The 21,064-nt window shown below is 39.8% G+C and overlaps 1 protein-coding gene and 1 non-coding gene across 4 annotated transcripts; one reads left to right on the top strand and one right to left on the bottom strand.

The window, feature by feature from the left end:
- Positions 1-1,061: 1,061 nt before the first annotated feature.
- On the bottom strand, positions 1,062-19,059 carry LOC126958789 (cytochrome c oxidase assembly protein COX16 homolog, mitochondrial). Of its 3 annotated transcripts, XM_050797411.1 has the most exons (5): positions 18,597-19,025; positions 11,248-11,319; positions 4,634-4,657; positions 4,099-4,161; positions 1,062-1,440 (listed from the first exon to the last, which is right to left on the bottom strand). In XM_050797411.1, exons 1-5 carry the CDS (start codon positions 18,663-18,665, stop codon positions 1,324-1,326), a joined length of 345 nt encoding a protein of 114 aa, XP_050653368.1. In that variant the 5' UTR covers positions 18,666-19,025; the 3' UTR covers positions 1,062-1,323. The 3 variants fall into 3 exon arrangements, with proteins under 3 accessions (XP_050653368.1, XP_050653367.1, XP_050653369.1); XM_050797410.1 differs by lacking the exon at positions 4,634-4,657 and having other exon boundaries at positions 18,565-19,059; XM_050797412.1 differs by lacking the exon at positions 4,634-4,657 and having other exon boundaries at positions 18,597-19,055.
- Positions 19,060-19,966: 907 nt separating this feature from the next.
- On the top strand, positions 19,967-20,163 carry LOC126960338 (U2 spliceosomal RNA). The gene has a single exon (XR_007727900.1). It is a non-coding gene; the product is annotated as a U2 spliceosomal RNA (small nuclear RNA).
- Positions 20,164-21,064: the final 901 nt, after the last annotated feature.

The following is a 21,064-nucleotide window of genomic DNA, read 5'->3' as shown; positions in this document are numbered from 1 at the left end:
TGTTTAATGAGTGAATAATAAGCGGAGACTCTTTTTTTCTCCTATGAAATCCAATTGCTCCCCCAGATAACTATCTTATGAATCATGTCTATCACAAATTATTATCACTAGATAATCAACTTAATTTACTTTTTGTTAAAACCACCTTGCTGAAAAGAATACAAATTTTGACTAGGAGGAGAAAGGTGGAGTGGATTTATGATTTTATGGCAATTATAAGGGGAGTGTTTCAATGGAGACTTTAGGCAACTAGAACTCAGCATGAAACCAGAAGGTAGAAGCTGATAAAGACAGGGGTAAAAAGGAGAAAATGAGTTCAAAACAACTAACTTTCAGCCAGGTGCGGTGGCTCATGCCTGTAATCCCAGCACTTTGGGAGGCCAAGGTGGGAGGATCACGAGGGCAAGAGATGGAGACCATCCTGGCTAACATGGTGAAACCCCGTCTCTACTAAAAATACAAAAAATTAGCCGAATGTGACGGCATGTGCCTGTAGTCCCAGCTACTCAGGAGGCTGAGGCAGGAGAATGGCATGAACCTGGGAGGCGGAGCTTGCAGTGAGCCGATATCACGCTACTACATTCCAGCCTGGGCGAACAGAGTGAGACTCTCTGTCTCAAAAAACAAAACAAAACAAAACAAAACAATCCTCAATTCTGTCCTTTTGCCTAGGGATCAGATCATTGCAAACGCCAAATTAAAACACAAAACAAAACAACAATAGAGGGCAATTTTGCATGCAAATTATGCTAAGGTATAAAGCATATCTTAGTATTTCTCAAAATGTAGTCATCTGTGGATTTACTGAACGAATTTGTCATATCTGCTTATAATCATACACTACTTCATAATTTTTGACAACCATAAATAATATAATTTCTTGACATGTTATCATTGTAATTATCAGGTGATGCTTTGGAGGCTGATTATCATACTATGTGAGGTATTACAAAGAAAATCAAGACTCTTAGCAGACTGTGATCATTTTTCTTTCCCTAATAGATTTGACAGAAAATTACTGCTTGATTTTACTGTGAGAATGAGTGGAATACATGACTCTGTTTTGGACCAGTATTTACATTTTTTATTTCAAGTTGTAAAATATACGTGGCCAACACTGTTACTTTCATCCACAGATGGAATATCTGGGAAGTATAAAAACCTGTACATGACCTTTTATCAAGATTATTTGTCATCAAATTACCCATATCCAAGTTTCCATGGGCCTGGAATTTCCTTTCCACTTGATAGGGATATATATTAGGAAGTCCAGTTGATAACATTTTTATTTTTTTTAAAAAAAGGAAAAAAGAATCAGCAGAGTCAAGTTGTCTTAGTCTTAAGGCTTTCTGGATTTCTTCCTTGGAGGACGTCAGGATCTTCCCAAGGCCTGGGTCCTCGAATATTCTTCCAGTCATCAAACTTGGAGTCTTTTATTTTCTATAGAGCCGCAGAAAATTAAAGTATAAATATTAGTATAAGAGCCCTGTGGCTTTGATTAGGACACAACTCAATGAATAAATGAGTAGAAAGTATCCAATAGGTCCTCAATTACAATTGTAACAAATAAATCAACTACAATCATAATCATTGATGAAATGTCATCTTAAGATTTAGAACTTTTCTTGTTTGTTATTGATGTTAATGCCTATCTTACTCCACCTTAACCATAAAACTATTAAAATAGAGAAAGAATCTACATGCCTTATTTTTGAGAGGACAAGTAAAAGGCCGAAGCTGGGAAAACAAAAGTACAAATTTGAAGGTTGATCCAGCACGATAATGACTGAAAGGGTTATCAGGGATGATGGTAGAAAATAAGAAGAAAAGAACAAAGATGGAGACCCTAAAGTCTTCTATAAAAAAGAAAAGAGACCAAGATAATTTGTCTTATGTCTGGTCTTAGGAATGAAAAGACTTTTCCTACAGCTACCATAAGCAAAACACTTTTGGGCAACTGAAACTAGTTGTAACTACATTATGGATCATCCTACCTTCATTTAGTCTGAAGTACCTCTCAAGCACAAAAATAAAGGTGAAATAAAAGGGGGAAAATAAATGTTTCTTCACCTTTCTCTTACTGACCACCACTCTGACATTAACTTTTACATATCTGCTGTTTTGGTTGTTCTGGAATAATTGAGTAAGACAGGAAAAAAAAAAAGACTGAGAAAACAAAGGATAGCTTATATCCAGAGACAGGGAAAATGATATAAATTTACCTTGACACTTGGATACTAAGCATTAGTCTCTTACTAACTAGCTATATAATCTTTGGAAAGTGATTTAAGCCACCTGGGCATTAATTCTCTGATAAGTAACAATGAAAAAGTTGGACCAAATAGTCTACATGGTTTCTTCAGCTCTCAGATTCTACAGGTCCTAGAAGAACTAGAAGGAAAATCTACTCCCAGACAAACTCTCCATAGCATCACTACTGGTATAGCACTTGTAAAACTACAAGTTAGCAAGTTACAGGATTTTTTTTTTTTAATCAATGGGAAAGTAGTAAATGAAAATACTGTTCACTTATAGTTTTACCAGGAGTCTGTATTACATATATACACAAAGGAACAAAATTCAACTAATTTAGCATACAAGAAGAATTTAAAGTATTTTCAAGTATAGTTATGAAATGATCTAAAGTTATTAAAAGATTTTAATAAAGAATAAATGGCCATTATCCAGGTAACATAAGATATATATGCTTAACAGAATTGAAGAAAATTGTTAAATAACAAGTTCATGTAAAAGTGGTCTAGTCTTTAGAGATCTTTGGTGAAGGAGATTCCTTGTAGAATTCTACAAAACATGCACAGTGGCTGAAGAATGGGCTGTGTAAATGTGCTGAGAAAAACCACCCAAGACATAACACTTCACAGCCAACTGGCATAGGCTTGAGTGTGGAACAGCATGAAGAAATGCTGAGAAAAAACAGTGTCAAGAATATGGAGTTTTCAGGCCTGCCACAGTGGAGAACTTTCTTTTAACATTTTGTTGCTACGCTGACATCCACCTAAGACACCAAAAGGGCTGTTCTTCAGGAGTAAAAATTATGCCTGAGAATAAGATTTTATTGAGATTCACCCCAACAAAGCTTCAAGCCAAGCCTTGACAAGATTCTCTGGGGAGACAGTTTGGAGATGAAGTCCCAACAAGGGAGAAGGGTCAAGGAAAGATAGTAGCCCTTCAACAGATACTTCCCTACAAAGCACAAAATGAAGTTCAAGGTGATTAGCCAACAATTAAATTGTCTGCTAAAACAAAAATGAACACTCTTCAGAATTTTCTTCAGTGTAGTATTCACAATGACTACCTTTCGATACAAAATGACCAAACATACAAAGAAACAGGAAAATATAATCCAGTCAAAAAAATTACAAACTCTAAGACATGAAGAACATCTGACCTCACCACATCCCATAATATAGTGTGCTATTAAACTCCTTGATTTTTGCTAATTAGATGGGTGAAAAGTGATACCTCATTACACTCTGATATTCCTATTATGATAAATTGAGCATCTCTTCATATGTTTAAGAATGATACTTATTTCCTTTTGTCCAAAAGTTTTACATGCTATGCTTTCCCATGTTCTTACTGAACAAATGAATTGTTGAACTTTTCACACTGATTTGGAGATGGTCTTCATATTTAAGTAAATGAATGTGCCATGATAAGATTAAACTATATTTGTAGGATTTCTCATATAACTTGTGACTTCATATACATTTTTTTAGTCTGAACTTTTGAATTTGTATGTATGAACCCATTAATCTTTACTTTTAGAGCTTCTGGGTTTTATATCACATTTAAATAGGCTTTTTTGACTCAAGACAACAAACAAAATTCCCCATTTATATTCTCCTAGTACTTTTAGCATTTTGCTTTTTACTTTTAAATTCTTGATCCATCTGGAATTTATTTATTTGTAGTATATTAAGTATGGATCCATCTATATTTTCTTTTCAAATGACTATATAGTTTATCAAATACTATATATTCAAGATAATTTTTTTCTGTACTATTAATACTTTTAAGGCAGATAAAACCAGTAACTGATTGTTGTAAGACAGAGACTACATTAACATACTGTACCTCATATTCCGACTCTAAAGATATTTTATTCTCTTTCAGTTTTTTTTCAAGCTCAGGATCCATCTGTAGAAAAGGAAAAAAGGTAGTAAGTTATCTAAGTCTGTTAGACTCAATTTTCAATTTTAAGTTATAGAGGAGACTGAAATAGTATGGCCAAATACAAACACATGGCAAAATCTCCACCATCTACTCTGATCACATAATGATAACTAATGTACTACTGCCACCATTATTCAACTAACAAGAGTTAATATCTACTGATTACTTGTTATGTGACAGGCATTTTGACATATACTGTCTTGTTTCATCCTCACAAAATCCATGAGATACATATTATCTTTATCTGTATTATCATATGTAAGGAATATGGGACACGGGGGGGTTTGAATAACATGTCAAAGAGGCAGAGCTTGGCTTTGAGTAATGGTTCTCTGCCTCCAGAGTTCACACTATTAACCACCAACCTAAATTATATTATGGAGAAATAACATAAAAATACTAATATAATGCTGCACTTGAAAACAAAAAGGAATACCTTCCATGAGCCAGAAGTAGGTATCTACAAAAAAAAAAAAAAAAAAATCCATAGAGGTAAAAAGGAGCTAATGCTATATTACCTGTATAAAAAGTCTTCTGTATGTGGCAAAGCCTTCAAGAAAGAAGAGTATGATGGCTGAAATTAATAAACAACAACTACAAAAAAGCAAAGATCAAGTAAGTAAAATAGAAGCATAACCAGAGGATTTCACTGGAATAATGGATGAAGAGATAAAGACGAGATGAATGAAAAAAAGTATTTTACAAAAGCGAGACCTAAAAGTTCTAACACATAGCTAATAGGAGTTCCAGAATTAGAAAATAAAGAAAAGGGAGGGAGAGCAATAATTAAATAAAAATAGCAAAGAATTCCCCACTACATAGCAGTGAGTCCTCAGACTGAAAGAATACAGTAAGAAATAAGCACAACAAAACAAAAACATTTTTCATCAAAGTGAAATTGATTAAGAAAAAAAGAAATCACAAAGAGTATTTAGATGAAAAGGTCAACAGCACAAATTCTATAGGCAATAAAGAGATAGTATAATAATATGAGTAATTTTATGCCATTAATTTGAAAACTTAGATAAAATGGACAGATTAATAGAAAAATACAACTTTTCAAAACTGACAAAGGAAGAATAGACAACTTGAATAGTTTTACAATCTACAAAGAATTAAATCTATAATAACCTCACACAAAGAAAACTCCTGGGTCAGATGGCTGTGCCAGTGAATTATCCCAAGGAAGAAATAATGCCAATGTAACAAATATTCTGTATGAGTTATGTGGTAAGCATAACCCTGGTATCAAATTTCACAAGAAAATTCAAATAACAGGCCAGTTTCATATATGAACACAAATGCAGAATTCTTAAATAAAATAGTGTAAAAAGAATTCAGCAACCTACCAAAAAGATAGCATACCATAATCAAGTTGAATTTATTCCAGAAAGGCAGAGTTAATTTGGAAATCACAATGTAATTTGCAAATAAACTAATGTGACAGAACAGAGAATCCTGAAGCAGACTTAAAAACTTATATGAACAGCTGATTTATGACAAATTAGGCACAGAAGAGCAGTCAGGAAACAATGCTATTGTCAGTATATGATGACTGCACAATGTCTTATCTATTAATATTAGAGAATATATTCCTCATATCACATACAAAAAAAGAAAAAAATCAATTCCAAATAGAATGTAGACCCAAATACAAAAGGCAAAATTCAAAACTCTTAGTAATTCACATAGAAAAATACTTATACTTTGGAGTAAGGAACATGTTTCTTAAAAGAAAAAAAATCATAAAGTAAAAGAGGAATAAAATATAGTGTATTAAACTTTTTTTTTTGACATGGGAATCTCACTCTGTCACCAGGCTGGAGTGCAGTGGCACAATCTTGGCTCACTGCAACCTCTGCCCCCTGGGTTCAAGCAATTCCTCTGCTTCAGCCTCCTGAGTAGTTAGGACTACAGGCACGTGCCACTATGCCCCGCTAATTTTTTGTGTTTTAGTAGAGACAGGGTTTCACCATGTTGGCCAGGATGGTCTTGATCTCTTGACCTTATGATCCACCTACCTCGGCCTCCCAAAGTGCTGGGATTACAGGTGTGAGCCACCATGCCCAGCCAACTGTATTAAACTTAAGAAAATTTGTTCATCAAAAGATACCATTAAGAAAGTGAAGACTAAAAGTTTTATAATCTGGCATGCATAAAAAAACTCCTAAAAAATAGTAGGAAAAACCCCAATAATCCAGTAGAAACAAATGAGGAAGAGGCCTCAATAGACATATCACAAAAATGAATATACAAAATAGAATATAAAAATGGCCAACAGACATATAAAAAGTGATTAACTTCATCAGTCACCATGGAAAATTTAAATTCACCTCATAATTAGATAGCAATTCATAACACACTCACCAGAATTATTTTTAAAAACAAAACAAAATTAAACTGACAATACAAAGTATTTGCAGCCTTAACGATAAATTGCTGGTAACAGTATGGACGGATGGTCATTCTGAAAAACAGTTTGGAACTATCAAATAAAATTGAAGTATGATACAACACCCTATAATCTAGCAATTCCTTTTTGTACATGTACAAGAGAAAAGCATACAAGAATGGAATGTTCAGGATGTCACCAAGATGGCAGAATAGAAGGTAACCTGCTCATATCCCCCCATAGCAACAAGAATCCTGCACCTATCCACAGTAAAAAGTCTCTCTGCAGGAGCCTCAGAATTCAGGTAGGAGGTTGTCAAACCCTGATGGAGCCAAAGACCTAGGAAGGTTGTTTTGAATGCATTCACACCTAGGTGGGTGATTCACTGAGCTTGCTTCTAAGTTCAAGCCTGGAAAACAGCCCAGTCCTTCAAGGGGCTTAGCTAACAGCCCCATTTGGCCTTCAGTCTACAACCAAAACCAGCCGCCAAGAGGTCCAGAAGGAATCACACATGCTAGTGACTTAGCAGAAAGGCTTGTCTGCCTGCTGATATTGGTCTTGACAGTAAGCCTGAAAGTGGCCCTGTGGCTCTGCTCCAACCTTCAGCTGGAGGTCCCAGCTCAGACCTGTTTACACAAGGACCCAAAGGGAGACTCAACCATATCTGGCAGCCCAGGAGTATAGGCCTCCCCAATGGGCTTGCCAACCTCCCATCACAGCAGATCCTGAGGGGGCCCAGCCTCAGCTGCAGCCTCTCTGGCCACAGTTGGGGAACTATCCTGTCTAGGGACCTGCTGGGAAATGCACACCCACCTGAGCCAATGTGACAGGCATGCCATCCTCTCTTCTACAGTAGATCCCAAGGCAGCTCAGTCTCAGCTTCAGCCCCTCCTGTGGAAGTTGAGGAACTACCCTACTGATGCAGTGACCTGCCAAATGACACATGCTCATCTGTGGCAATGAGAGGGGGTCATCAGCCTCCCCACAGCAGATCCAAAAGGGGTCCAGTCTCAACTCCAGTTCCTTTTGCTACAGTCAAGAACCCATCCTGCCTATGCAGAGAGCTGTTGGGAGGCATGCTTGTCTGGGGCACTGAGACAGTCTTCTGGACTCAAGTACCTGGTCAGCATTCCCACACAGCCCCAGTACCTACCTTGGATGTTCCACAGATCCATCTGGGCCAGGAAGCCATGCCAACCTTGGAGCCCTCATGAGACTCATGGCAAGCCTGGGCTTTGAGCACTCTCTAGTGCTGAGGCAGCTCAAGTTGTTACAGGCTCAGAGAAGACAATAGTCAGTGTGCTTAGAATCCCTGGAAAACCTTCTGAAGAAGGACAGGCACAAACAAAACCAGACTGCACAGACTAAGATAAATACAGAGGCTCTCAATGCACACAAATTGTCACATTTCTTCGAGTATCAGAAACCTTTAGGAAAATATGACTTCATCAAATGGACAAAATAAGGCACTGGAGACCAACCCTAAAATGAGGGAGATGTGTAATCTTTCAGACAAAGAACTGAAAATGGCTGTTTCAAGGAAGTTAAATAAACTTCAATAAAAGACAGAGAACCATTTAGAAATTTATCAAGAAATTGAACAGAGAAGTTGAAATAATTTCTAAAAAAATCAAACAAATCCTAGAGCTGAAAAATACAATGAATGAAACAAAAAATGCACTACAAAGCATCAACAGAATTCAGCAAACAGATGAAAGATCAATGAGCTCAAAGAGAAACTATTTGAAAATACACAGTAAGAAGAGAAAAAAGGAAAAAGAATGAAAGTAATAAACAGCTTACAGGATCTATGGAACAACTTAAAAACAGCAAGTATTCAGGTTATTGGAGTTAAAGTGGGAACTAAGAAAGATGAAGGAGCAGAAAGCTTCCTCAAAGAAATAATAACAGAAAACTTTCTAAACCTGGAGAAATATATAAATATCTGGGTAAAGCAAGGTAAAATGTCACCAATAAGATTCAGCCCAAATAATACCCCAAGACATATTATAATCAAACTCTCAAACACCAAAGTCAAAGATAAGATGCTAAAAGTAACAAGAGAAGTGAAGCAAACGATATGAGTGACATCCATATTCCTGGCAGCAGACTTCTTAGCAGAAACTTTATAGGCCAGAAGAGAGTGGGACAATATATTTAGAGTGCTGAGGAGAAAAAACAAACTAAAATACTGTAACAACCAAAAATACTATATCCAGCAAAGTTATCCTTCAGAAATGGAGAGACGACTGCCAAACAAAAGCAGAGGTAATTTATTGCTACTAGACCTGTCCCAAAAGAAATGCTAAAGAGAGTTCTTCACACTAAAAGATAAGAACACTGCATGATATACTAATACTGCAATCCTAATGTTTAGACCACTTTTATCTTTAGTAAGAAGACAAAACTATTAAAAATAGTAACTGCAACAGTTTGCTAAGAGATTGGCAATATAAAAATGTAAATTGTGGCCAGGCACAGTGGCTCACATCTGTAATCCCAGCATCCTGGGAGGCTGAGGTGGGTGGATCACTTGAGGTCAGGAGTTCAAGACCAGCCTGGTCAACATGGCAAAACCCCATCTCTACTAAAATTACAAAAATTAGTTGGGTGTGGTGGTACGCGCCTGTAGTCCCAGCTACTTGGGAGTCTGAGCAGAAGAATCACTTGGAAGGTGGAAGTTGCAGTGAGCTGAGATTGCACCACTGCACTCCAGCCTAGGCAACAAAGCAAGACTCCATCTCAAAAATAAATAAATAAATAAATTGTAACATCAAAAATTCAAATTGTTGGATGAAAGAGAGTTAATGTGTATAGGTTTTTATTTTGGTTTTTCCTTTTTCTGTAATCAAAGTTAAGTTGGTATCCATTTCAAATAAGTTGTTATATCTATAGGATGTTTTCTGTAAGCCTCGTGGTAACGCAAAGCAAAAATCCATGACAGATACACTAAAAATAAAAAGCAACAAATTAAAATATACTACCAGATAAAAATCACTTAATCACATAAAAAGGAATGAAAAAAGGAAGCGAGGAGTTATACAACTAGAAAACAAGCAATAAAATGGCAGTAGTAAGGCCTTACTTATCAATAATAACACTGAATGTAAATGGACTACACTCTCTAGTTAGAAAACATAGAGTGGCTCACTGAATCAAAATATAACACCCAAGTATATGCTGCCTATAAGAAATTCACCTCATCTATAAAGATACACATAAACTGGAAGTGAAGGAATAGAAAAAGATATTCCACGGAAATGAAAACCAAAAAAAGAACAGAAGTAGCTACGCTTTTATCAGATAAAATAGACTTTAAGTCAAAAACTAAAAAGAGAATGAAGGAAATTATATAATGAAAAAGGAGTCAATTCAACAATAGAATGTAACAATAGTAAATATATATGTACCCAACACCTGAGCACCCAAATATACAAAGCAAATATTAACAAATCTAAAGGGAGACAGACTGCAATACATAATATTAGGGGATTTCAACACCCTACTTTTGGTGATGGACAGATCATCCAGGTACAAAATCAACAAAGACACAGTAAAGTTAAACTATACCCTAGACCAAATGGACCTAAGACAAATTTACAGAATGTATCATCCAACGGCTGCAGAATACACATTTTTCTCATCAGCACATAGAATATTCTCCAGGATACACCATATATTAGGCCACAAAACAAGTCTCAACAAATTCAAAACAGTATCAATCATATCAAGTGTCTATTCTGACCAAAACAGAATAAAAATAGAAATCAATAACAAGAGGAACTTTGGAAGCTGTACAAATACATGGAAATTATACACAATGCTCCTTTTTTTTTTTTTTTTGACGCGGAGTCTTGCTCTGTGCCCCAGGCTGGAGTGCAGTGGCGCGATCTCGGCTCACTGCAAGCTCCGCTCCCCCGGGTTCACGCCATTCTCCTGCCTCAGCCTCCCGAGTAGCTGGGACTACAGGCGCCCGCCACCTCGCCCGGCTAATTTTCTTGTATTTTTAGTAGAGACGGGGTTTCACCGTGTTAGCCAGGATGGTCTCGATCTCCTGACCTCATGATCCGCCCGTCTCGGCCTCCCAAAGTGCTGGGATTACAGGCTTGAGCCACCGCGCCCGGCCGAGAATGCTAACAATATTGCAAATTTTCTAATGAAATAAGAAAGATTACTAGACTGGGTGGAAGGCCAAGGCAGGTGGATCATTTGAGGTCAGGAGTTCAAGACCAGCCTGGCCAATATAGTGAAACCCTGTCTCTACTAAACATACAAAAATTAGCCCAGTGGTAGTGGCACGCACCTGTAATCTCAGCTACTCAGGAGGCTGAGACAAGAGAATCGCTTGAGCCTGGGAGGCGGAGGTTGCAGTGAACCAGGATAGGCCACTGCACTCCAGTCTGAGTGACAGAGTGAGACCCCATGGGAATAAAAAAAAAGAAAGAAAAAGAAAGAAAGATAGATTACTAAATTAGTTACATTTCATGATTCACTGCCACGTGATCACTAATGTTATTTTAAAGAAAAAAACAAAGATCACATCTTAGCGTTGAAAAGCAAGACAAACGCAGACTGCATAGTGTACTGAGTATACAATTCTCCTAAATGAGAACATACATACAGACAGACACATGTCAAACTCTAATTATATTTCTTACTTTAATCTTCACAGCATCGTATCGGATTTGAGAAAACTCACGAAGACCAAAAGAACCTCCAACAATCAGCAACTAAAACAAAGAAAGGAAACATTTAAGCAAAACAGAAGAGCAGAATTCAAATTCAGCCTATCTATAGATTGCTTATCTAAACAACAATAGAGGCACATTATACAAAAATTCTATAGAGTAAATGCAGTATATACTGGCTAGGAAACCATTATAGCATATCATTACCAAATACCAAAATCGTCACCTTATACCTGTATTTGACCTTATGATTTAAATGACATCATAACAAGCATTATGTTATTTGACTCTTACAATAGACCTATTTTTGTTTTTTGCTAAGAAAAAACAAAAACAAAACCATTCAACAAATGAGGAAATAAAAGCACAGCCAACTAAATGACTTGCCCATTGTTAACTTAAATTTTGCCCAAGGCTGTCTCTGTACTTCTATTGCTACGCAATCTTCCTTAGTAAATAAAGAAACTGAAACCTGATCAACTGATCAGACCATGTCCATATAAGGCAGATGCCTAGCTATAACCAATCAAGCTATTTATGTACTTCACTTTCCTGTTTTGTCTATACTCCTTGCCCATATTGAAGAATGGAGCTCTCTCAACTTCTTCTGTTTCTGACTGCTGCCTGATTCGTGAATTTTCTTTGTTCAAATAAACTCTATAAAATTATCTTTTTGTTGTTTAAGGTTTTTGTTTCTTTTAATACCATGATTACACAGGGTAAACCCAGCAGTAAAACTCGCCTTTTTTTTTTTCCTTCAAGACCAGAATTCTTTTGATTTTATGATTTTTCAAAAGAAGCCAATTGGAGTCCTCATTACCTTACCAAGTGATAAAGAAATCTCATGAAAGATTAATGCAGAATATTCTCTGTATCACATTGCATTCCCAGGTACAACATAGCTATACAGATCACAGGTAAAGAAAGTTTTCAAATTCTTACTATATACTAAAATTCTGAAACATCATCTTACGATATACAGAATCACTTTCATTTTTTTGCTGGCACCTCTTTGAGGCACAATATTTTCAAAAGATTTAAACTTCATAATTAAGAATTGTAACCACCCAATTGGTTCACCTTGCATGCTGCCTAGTCAGAGCCGATTTATCAAGGCAGGGGAATTACAATGGGCAATTGCAGAGCTGGCTGTGCAGAGACCGGAATTTTATTATTACTCAAATCAGTCTCCCCAAGAATTCAGGGATCAGAGTGTTTACAGATAATTTGGTGGGTAGGGGCTTGGGAAGTGGGGAGTGCTGATTGGTCAGTTTGGAGATAGAATCATAGGGTGCAAAGGGAGCTTTTCTTGCTGTTTTCTGTCACTGGGTGGGATGGCAGAACTGGTTGAGCCCAATTACCCATCCGGGTAATGTCAGTTGATCCATCCAGTGCAAGGTCTGCAAAATATCTCAAGAACTGATGTCAGGTTTTACAATAGGGATGTTATCCCCAGGAGCAATTTGGGGAGGTTCAGACTCTTGGAGCCAGAGGCTGCATGACCCCTAAACCGTAATTTCTAATCTTGTAGCTAATTTGTTAGTCCTGGAAAGGCAGACTGGTCCCCAGGCAAGAAGGGGGTCTTTTTGGGAAAGGGTTATTATCTAATTTTGTTTCAGAGTCAAACCATGAACTGAATTCCTTCCCAAAGTTAGTTCAGCCTATGCCCAGGAATGAACGAGGGCAGCTTACAGGTTAGAAGCAAGATGGAGTCAGTCAGGTCTGATTTCTTTCACTGTCAGAATTTCCTCAGTTATAATTTTACAAAGACGGTTTCAGTATTGGTACAAAAGTTCATGACCACGAGGAGAAACTCACTCATCATTACTTACTGTGTGTCGCTCTTATAAAACAAGCTTAGAACGGACTTTGGATTTCAGAAGACACCTGCAGATTTCCCTGGCATCTCAAAGCAGGGATGAAAAGTGTAAGATTCTCCCTGGGACCTGAAAGCTTAAGGAGATGAGTAACTCCTCCCTTCTCAGACGCAGTCCCAAGGCGCAAGGCTACTTGGGCTAGCAGCGTGCGCCAGCAAGATAGCAGAAGCAGGAAGAGAGGCGGCAGGAAGATGCGTACCTCTGAAGATTGAGAAAGAGGCCATCGTGTCCAACATAGCAATTACGTCAGACTATGACACTTCCTGTTTACAGGAGACTATAAAACCTTTGTCTAGCCCTCAGCCCACCTGCGCCCAGGCACTCATTAAAACAGCATCCACACCACCTCATGTTGTCTGTTGGTACGCTCTCAGGGTTTGAACCAATACAAGAACCTCGTATGTGCCGAAACCCAGGAGGGGTTCTGGTCCACATCCCCCGTGGACCTACCCCTCCACCCCAGAGAGCAAGCCACAGCAGCCAGACAAAGGAAGCTCCTTGGTCTCTAGTTGCTTCTCTGTGCATGCACATTGGTCACTGATCTCACCTACTGTTTCCCCAGAAGTTTCCCCAGAAGCCTGGTTAACAGGGAAAATCCGCAGAGCCTCTCTTAGTTTCTCTGGTCCAAAAATCCAACATTGGTCCAAGAAGGCTCCGGCGTGTGCCAGGCACTCGCTGATCATCTGGTCTTAGGGGGATGCCTCTAAGCCATTTGATCCTGTTCCCGGATGAATGGACGAAAAAGGCAGCGGTGACAATTGCTCCTTTTATCATCTCCCTCCAGGACGGTCTCCTTTTTCCCTGTTCTCCCGAGCCTACCCTCTGTTATGGGAAACTCCCAGTTCTGCATTCCAAACAACAGCCCTCTAGGCTGCTTCATAAAAAACCTGCAAACCTTAGGCCTCAGGCAAGATATTCGCCCTAAGCGCTTTGTCTTTTTTGCAATACAGCCTGGCCACAGTACCAAGTAAATAATGAGTCCAAATGGCCCGCAAATAGAACATTCAGCTTTATAATGTTAACTGACTTAAGCAATTATTGCCAATGACTGGAAAAATGGGGAGAAATTCCTTATGTCCATGCCTTTTTCCACTCAGATCACAACCTGACCTCTGCAATTCTTCTTACCTGTTCAAATCCTTCCCCTCCATTCTTACCGCCCTGATCACCTTTCTCCTCCCAACTCTACCTCTTTTTCCTCATTTGATCCAGTTGACTGCTGTCCACCCCTCCCAGCCCCTACCTTTTCCTCTCAACTGTCTTCTTTAACCCCCTCAAGCCTCCTCGTCGTCTTCTCAGCTACCATCTTCCCAGTCAGCTGTATCCACTTCTTTTCCTACACCATCCCTTCCTCAGGACAATTCTAGTATTGCCTGTACCCATTATCTTCCCCCACTGCCCTCTCCTAAGGCTTGTAAACCCATCCCGCCACCATACGCCCCTACCTAAACTCCACTGCCTGTTGACTCAACCTCCCTTCCCCCTTCAAACCCTCAGAACGAACCACTATCTTAAACTTTCGGTTCATCTCCCAGTCCACCCCCCATATTCGGTGCAAGCTTCAGAAGCTTGACGACGGCCCTCAAACCCCAGAACAAGAACTTCTTAATTTAGCCTTCATAGTCTTTAACAATCATGATGAGGAAAGTAAAAGGCAAAAATGGATGGAGTTTCAAATGCTTGCCTCCGCCATCAGGGGCCCTGCAGGCCTACAGGGCCGCAGCTCCACACGGAAGCCTCCTAGCAACCTACCTCCACCTGGCACCTGTTTCAAGTGTGGCAATGAAGTCCACTGGTCCAGACAATGCCCAAATCCAGGTAAGCCCACCAGGCCGTGCCCCCTCTGCGGAGGACCCCACTGGAAGTTGGACTGTGAGCGGCCCCTGCAAGGACCGTCCTCATCCCTTCCAGAGCCGATCAAACCTCCTATTTGGATCTCACTGGCCTTGCCGCTGAAGACTGACGGTGCCCTGAAACGGATGCCCCGGAAACTACCATCGCTGCATCCAAGCCAAGGGTAACCCTGATGGTGGCAGTAGGCCAGTATGTTTTTTTAAATTAGTACCAGGCAAACTGCTCTGCTTTACCTAATTTTTCAGGACCCACTCAGTCCTCCCTTTTCTCTGTTGTGGGAATTGACGGACAAGTCTCCAAACCCTGAGCCACCCCTCCACTTTTCTGCTCCCTGCACACCTTTTCCTTCACTCGCTCTTTCTTAGTCCTGCCCTCATGCCCAACTCCGCCCCTAGGCAGACACATCCTTTCAAAACTCCACACTACTCTCAGCTTCCACATTCCCCATAGTACCCAACGCATCAACCCAGACCTCTCGAGGCACCTAATGACATGGTGGAGTATCTCCAAAAATTCTTTCCTCCACAAAAACAGTGAGAATGTTTGTAAAAAACTGTCAAATAAACTTTTTTAGAACTCTGAAAATTAAGCAAAAACTTGCAACAACGTGCACAGTATTTACCTAAGAATGTTGTTATCTGAATCTCAGGAACAACAGTTAGCTTGGTGGCATTTTTAATTTGCCATATTCTCACCCCTCCACCCAAGCTCCATAACAACCATGAAAATCAACAGCCTGCAAACATGATGTAAAGCCTGGCACCAACTGGAGAGGGTAGAGAGCTTGGAGCTCTTTAAAACACCATTCCGTGAGAATTGTCATCATTCCAGCAGTCTGGTAGTTCCTAGAAGATGCTATTCACAAAGCTGTCTTTAGTTTACCTGACTTGGAGCTCAACTAGTATGAACAGACTTCTAGGAAGTGTTTGTCAAACAAACAAAAAAATTCCGAGGTAATTGTTTAACATTATGACTGTCTGATGTGGTAGATAATAGGAATAAGGTGTCCTTAGAGGACCCTGAAAAGCTCAAATATATTCCTGAGAATTTAGAAAGTCATGCAAATAAGCAGAACTGTGTACATGCCCAGAGCAACGTATATGCCCAAGAAAGACCTAAGAAGGCCCTAAATTCTCAACTTATGACTAATTTTGAAGCTCTGAGCAAGTAAGAAGTGAAAGCTGTACACTGAGCTGTAAATTGCATGGGTGAATGTTGAAAGCATGCCCAAAAAAGCATGCAGAGCCTCTCAACAAAGACTGGCAGATTTGTTGGTTTCAGGGTTTTTTTCTTTTTTTTTTTTTTTTTGAGACGAAGTCTCGCTATGCCGCCCAGGCTGGAGTGCCGTGGCCGGATCTCAGCTCACTGCAAGCTCCGCCTCCCGGGTTTACGCCATTCTCCTGCCTCAGCCTCCCGAGTAGCTGGGACTACCGGCGCCCGCCACCTCGCCCGGCTAGTTTTTTGTATTTTTTAGTAGAGACGGGGTTTCACCGTGTTAGCCAGGATGGTCTTGATCTCCTGACCTCATGATCCGCCCGTCTCGGCCTCACAAAGTGCTGGGATTACAGGCTTGAGCCACCGCGCCCGGCCTGGTTTCAGGTTTTAAAGAAACCTCTGTCCAACAAAAGGAAACACAGTCCAATTAAAAAATGGGCAAAGGATTTGAACAGACATTTCTCCAAAAAGATAGTCAAATGCCAATAAACATTTGAAAAGATGCTCAACACAATAAGTCGTTAGGTAAACGAAAATCAAAACCACAATGAGGAATCACTTCACACCTACTAGAAAGGGTAATAATTAAAAAGATGGACAATAACAAGTGTTGGCAAGGATGTGGAGAAATTGAAAATTATATATTGCTGGTGGGAACGTAAAATTATGCAGCCACTTTGGAAAACATCTGGCACATACTAAAAAGTTACACAGAGTTACCATATGACCTAGCAATTCCATGCCTAGGTATATTCCCTACCCAAGAGAAATGAAAACATACTTCCACACAAAGCGTGTACATAAATGTTCATAGCAGCATTATTCATAATAGTAAAAAATGGAAACAACCCAAATGTTCATCAATTGATAAAATATATCCAAACAATGGAATTATATCCATCAAAAGGAATGAAGTATTGATATATGTTACAATGTGAATGAACCTTAAAAACATTCTAAGTAGAAGAATCCAGTCACAAAAAACCCACATGTTGTATTAGTGTGTTCATATGAAATGTGCAGAATAAGCAAATTTATGAGTAGAAGTAAATTAGTGGTTTACCAGGCCAGCATAAGAAGTAGGAAGAAATGGGAAGTGATTACTATTAGTTATGATGCTTTTTTTGGGGTGATGAAAATGTTCTAAAATTGTGGTGATGGGTCCATAACTAAGAATATACTAATACTGAATTTGCTAAAAACAACAAATTGAACTTTTTTTTTTTTTTTTTTTTTGGAGAGACAGAGGTCTTGCTGGTCTGGAACTCCTGACCTGAAGCGATCCTCCTGTCTTGGCTTCCCCTAACACTGGGATTACAGGTGTGAGCCATCGTGCTTGGCCCAGATACTTTAAATGGTTGAATCTTTTGGAGATTCCTAAAATCCAAATTTGATGAATCTATATTTTTCAAAAATGTGTAAAATACCCATTACCTTTCTAAGGTCACTTATTTCCTTTAGTCTGCTTAAATGGAAAAGTTGGTCATTTCATCTGTGCCAATATTCATACAAAATAAAAATCTTTTCTGTATTTAAAAGAAAGCAGCTTCTGTTCATATGCTTTAATTATTTCATTTACTAACACATCAAGGCTTGCTGAAGCAAAATAAATTGCCTGTGATCAAAAAGCAAATAGAGTCATCTGGATTTCAACTCTGGTTGTCTTAAGCCAGCCTCAGCCTGCATTTTCACAACATCCTTAGGGAACTCAGTGTGGAATTGGATGCAACCATACAAACACGGAAGCTGTTTTCAACGTGCTTAAGAAATTATAACACAGCAACCATTCTGGCTACAATGTGGCGGGCACCGTACTCAACACTTCATTCACAAGGTGTTATCAGTTCATCAAAACAACTCTAAGAATTAAGCTAATTCACAAACTAGAAAGATGAAACAGAAAGATACCAGGAATTGGTACAGTTAAATGGAATACATCTAGTCCCAATGATCCACAGTATCGTCAAAATATAGCTAAGGTGGCGGCGAGGAAGCAAGCTTAGTAATCATCCAAACTTGGCTTAAACTGTGGTTCTGACTGAATTCTCTGAGCTTCAATTCACTTAACTGTGAATCAAGGGTAGTAACAATGACCGCGTTCGACGATGGGAAAGATGCCACGCTCACAAGCAGACAGATCCTAGTACACCTGAGATCCAACTGGGAGTGGAGGACAGCGGCGGGGAAGTGCGGGGTGTGGGTAGGAAAAGACTGGTAGAAGAGCTTTCAGGAAAGCTCTCAGCCCGTCGCTAGCCCCTTCCTAGCCCGAGTGCCCCCGTTTAACTTCACGTTTTACAGATTCCCTCCCAGGTCTTGATCCTGCCGAGGAGGAGGGTCACACCCCTTGCGGAAGATCCTCCTCACTCCACTCACCAACATGGGGACTCCGTAGCGGAGAGTCTTGTTCTTGCGAAAAGCACGCATCACCGCGGGTGCAAACATGACTGAAATCTTCCATCCGCTCAGAACTCCAAGCGGACCCAGCGCAGACTCCCAAATCTCAGCGGCCCACGCTGTCACCAAGAGGAGTACGTCCTTGACTCACTTCCTTTTCCTTGGTTATTTAGTGCTTGGTCCTTACTGAATGATTTCCGCTAGGCAAAAGCAATCGAGCCATCGTAACATACTTGTGCGTCCGCCCATAAATGCGGGCGTCAGAGCGTTTTTGGTTCCGTAAATTCGGCGTGCAGTTGGGATTCAGAGATTTGAATCAGTTTACGATCACCACCAAATCGATATGGAAACCAGTACTTCCCACGTTCTTGGTCCCGACTAACGTCTTCTTAGAACACTATAATAGGCACCTGGCCACTCGATAAAAACAGCTAAGGAAAAAAGTATTTTGAGGCCAGGCGCGGTGGCCTGTGTGGGTGTCCTGTAATCCCAGCACTTTGGGAGGCCGAGGCGGGTGGATCACCTGAGGTCAGGAGTTCTAGACCAGCCTGGTCAACATGGTAAAACCCCGTCTCTATTTTTAAAAAAATACAAAAATTAGCCGGCCGTGGTGGCAGGCGCCTGTAATCCCAGCTACTGGGGGGCGGAGGCAGGAGAATCGCTTGAACCCGGGAGGCGCAGGTTGCAGTGAGCCGAGATCTCGCCATCGCACTCCAGCCTGGGGAACAAGAGCAAGACTTCGGCTCAGAAAGAAAAAAGAAAAAAAAAGTATTTTGAAGCTGGCACTCCAGTCTCTATGGCTATTTGTGGGATGAGGAATTTACCAGTTTAATGGAGACTTTTAAAAACAAATCGCTAAAAAGATTAGGTTGAAATATAATCAGTGTAGTGTCTTATCAGTCATTACTGAGCCTTTAATGCTAATGATTTTACTGTGAGATAACCTGTAATCTTTAGTTATTTATGAATGTCTATTTTCCAATGATTCAGCAACCATACAGGCCACCTTTCAGTGTGTCATTGAAAGGGTTCTAGGAACACTGAGATAAAAATATATGATCCTTACCTTAAAGACACTGGCGATTTCATGGGCACAGAAACAAACAGGTGTGTAAATTACTGGGATAGCTTAGGAAGCCGATCCCCCACGTGTCCCATTTGCCAGAGTGAATCAGAGTGCAGGTGATATGGAATATTATCTTCCATGCTATTCCTGAAATATTTCCATCAGTCCCTGCCTCTCTGTTACCACTGCAATGTTCCTTTTTAAATTCCTTATCATCTTTTCACCTATTAAATTAGCCTCCTACGTGGTCTCCAGAGGAGAAAGTCCAGATCTACTGCAGGCTACTCCAGTGAAACCCTTTTGGCTAAGATCAAGTGTAGTATCTGTTCTTATCAGTTTAATATGACACATTCTCTATCCAAGGAAAATATGTTAAATGGGTTTTTGAAGCAAGGAGATGGAATAGGAGTTTGCTCCAGCTACTCTACACATCAACCTGTATTTCAATACCTCCAGAAACCCAGGAACGGTGCATCTCTCCCATCTTATTTACTTCCTTTTGATATATCAAAATTCATGCAGACCAGGCATGGTGGCTCACGCCTGTAATACCTGCACTGTGGGAGGCTGAGGCAGGAGGATTGTTTGAGCCCAGGAGTTTGAGACCAGCCTGAGCAACAAAGCAAGACCCCATTTTTTACAAATAGTAATACAAAAAATTAGCTGGGCATGGTGGGGTCTCAGCTACTTGGAAAGCTAAGGTGGGAAGATCACTTGGGCCCAGGAGGTCCAGGCTGCAGTGAGACGTGATCATGCCACTGCACTGCAGCCTGGGTGGCAGAGCTAGACGCTGTTTCAAAATAAATAAATCTCACATGGCATCCAGGTTAGTTAAGCGTATCACATCTCCTACTTTCCCTAAGATCCTAGAAGCCAAAGGCACTGCTCTAAAACTCTAGCATTTTCCTACATCTTCACTACACAAAACATCAGCCTACTGGATACTACTCCATCAAAACCCTGCACCTAAATAGTAGCTAATAATGGGTTAAATCGTATACATATATTCAGAATAATGCTAGAGTCGATAATCTTACACTTTTCAGATAAGGCAGCTATCCAATTTAAGGGAGTTTATGTCTTTAGTATCTTGTTTGTTCAATCACTCAAATAGGCATTTATTGAGAACCTTGAGATGGCCCCGAAAGAGCAACTGTGAACAGCAGGAATTACAAGTATGCTGGCAGATTGTCAGGGGACCAAATCTGTGACCCTGAGGAATGTAAGCACCTATCAAATCATACTGCATAGGTGGTAAATTTCATTGTCTATGCATAGCGCCCCTCTTGAGCATCACTACTGTATACTTCAGTTTTTCCATCTGTTAAATCGGAATAAGTGATATTTGTTATCATTTTACAATTCCCACAAAAAGGGAACA

This window comes from Macaca thibetana, chromosome 7, assembly GCF_024542745.1.
Source record: "Macaca thibetana thibetana isolate TM-01 chromosome 7, ASM2454274v1, whole genome shotgun sequence".
NCBI lineage: Eukaryota > Metazoa > Chordata > Mammalia > Primates > Cercopithecidae > Macaca > Macaca thibetana.
The sequence above is the reverse complement of the archived record's forward strand: the minus strand, read 5'-3'. Positions and strand labels throughout refer to the sequence as shown.

What these genes read in the sequence shown, in the direction of transcription:
- LOC126958789 (XM_050797410.1), bottom strand. Translation starts at nt 18,681, where the DNA reads ATGGAAGATTTCAGTCATGTTTGCACCCGCGGTGATGCGTGCTTTTCG. An exon ending in AGGAGGATCTTCCGCAAGGG is followed by an intron (nt 11,320 to 18,564) that starts GTGTGACCCTCC and finishes TCTTTGTTTTAG; the next exon opens with TTGCTGATTGTTGGAGGTTC. An exon ending in CTTTAGAGTCGGAATATGAG is followed by an intron (nt 1,441 to 4,098) that starts GTACAGTATGTT and finishes GCGGCTCTATAG; the next exon opens with AAAATAAAAGACTCCAAGTT.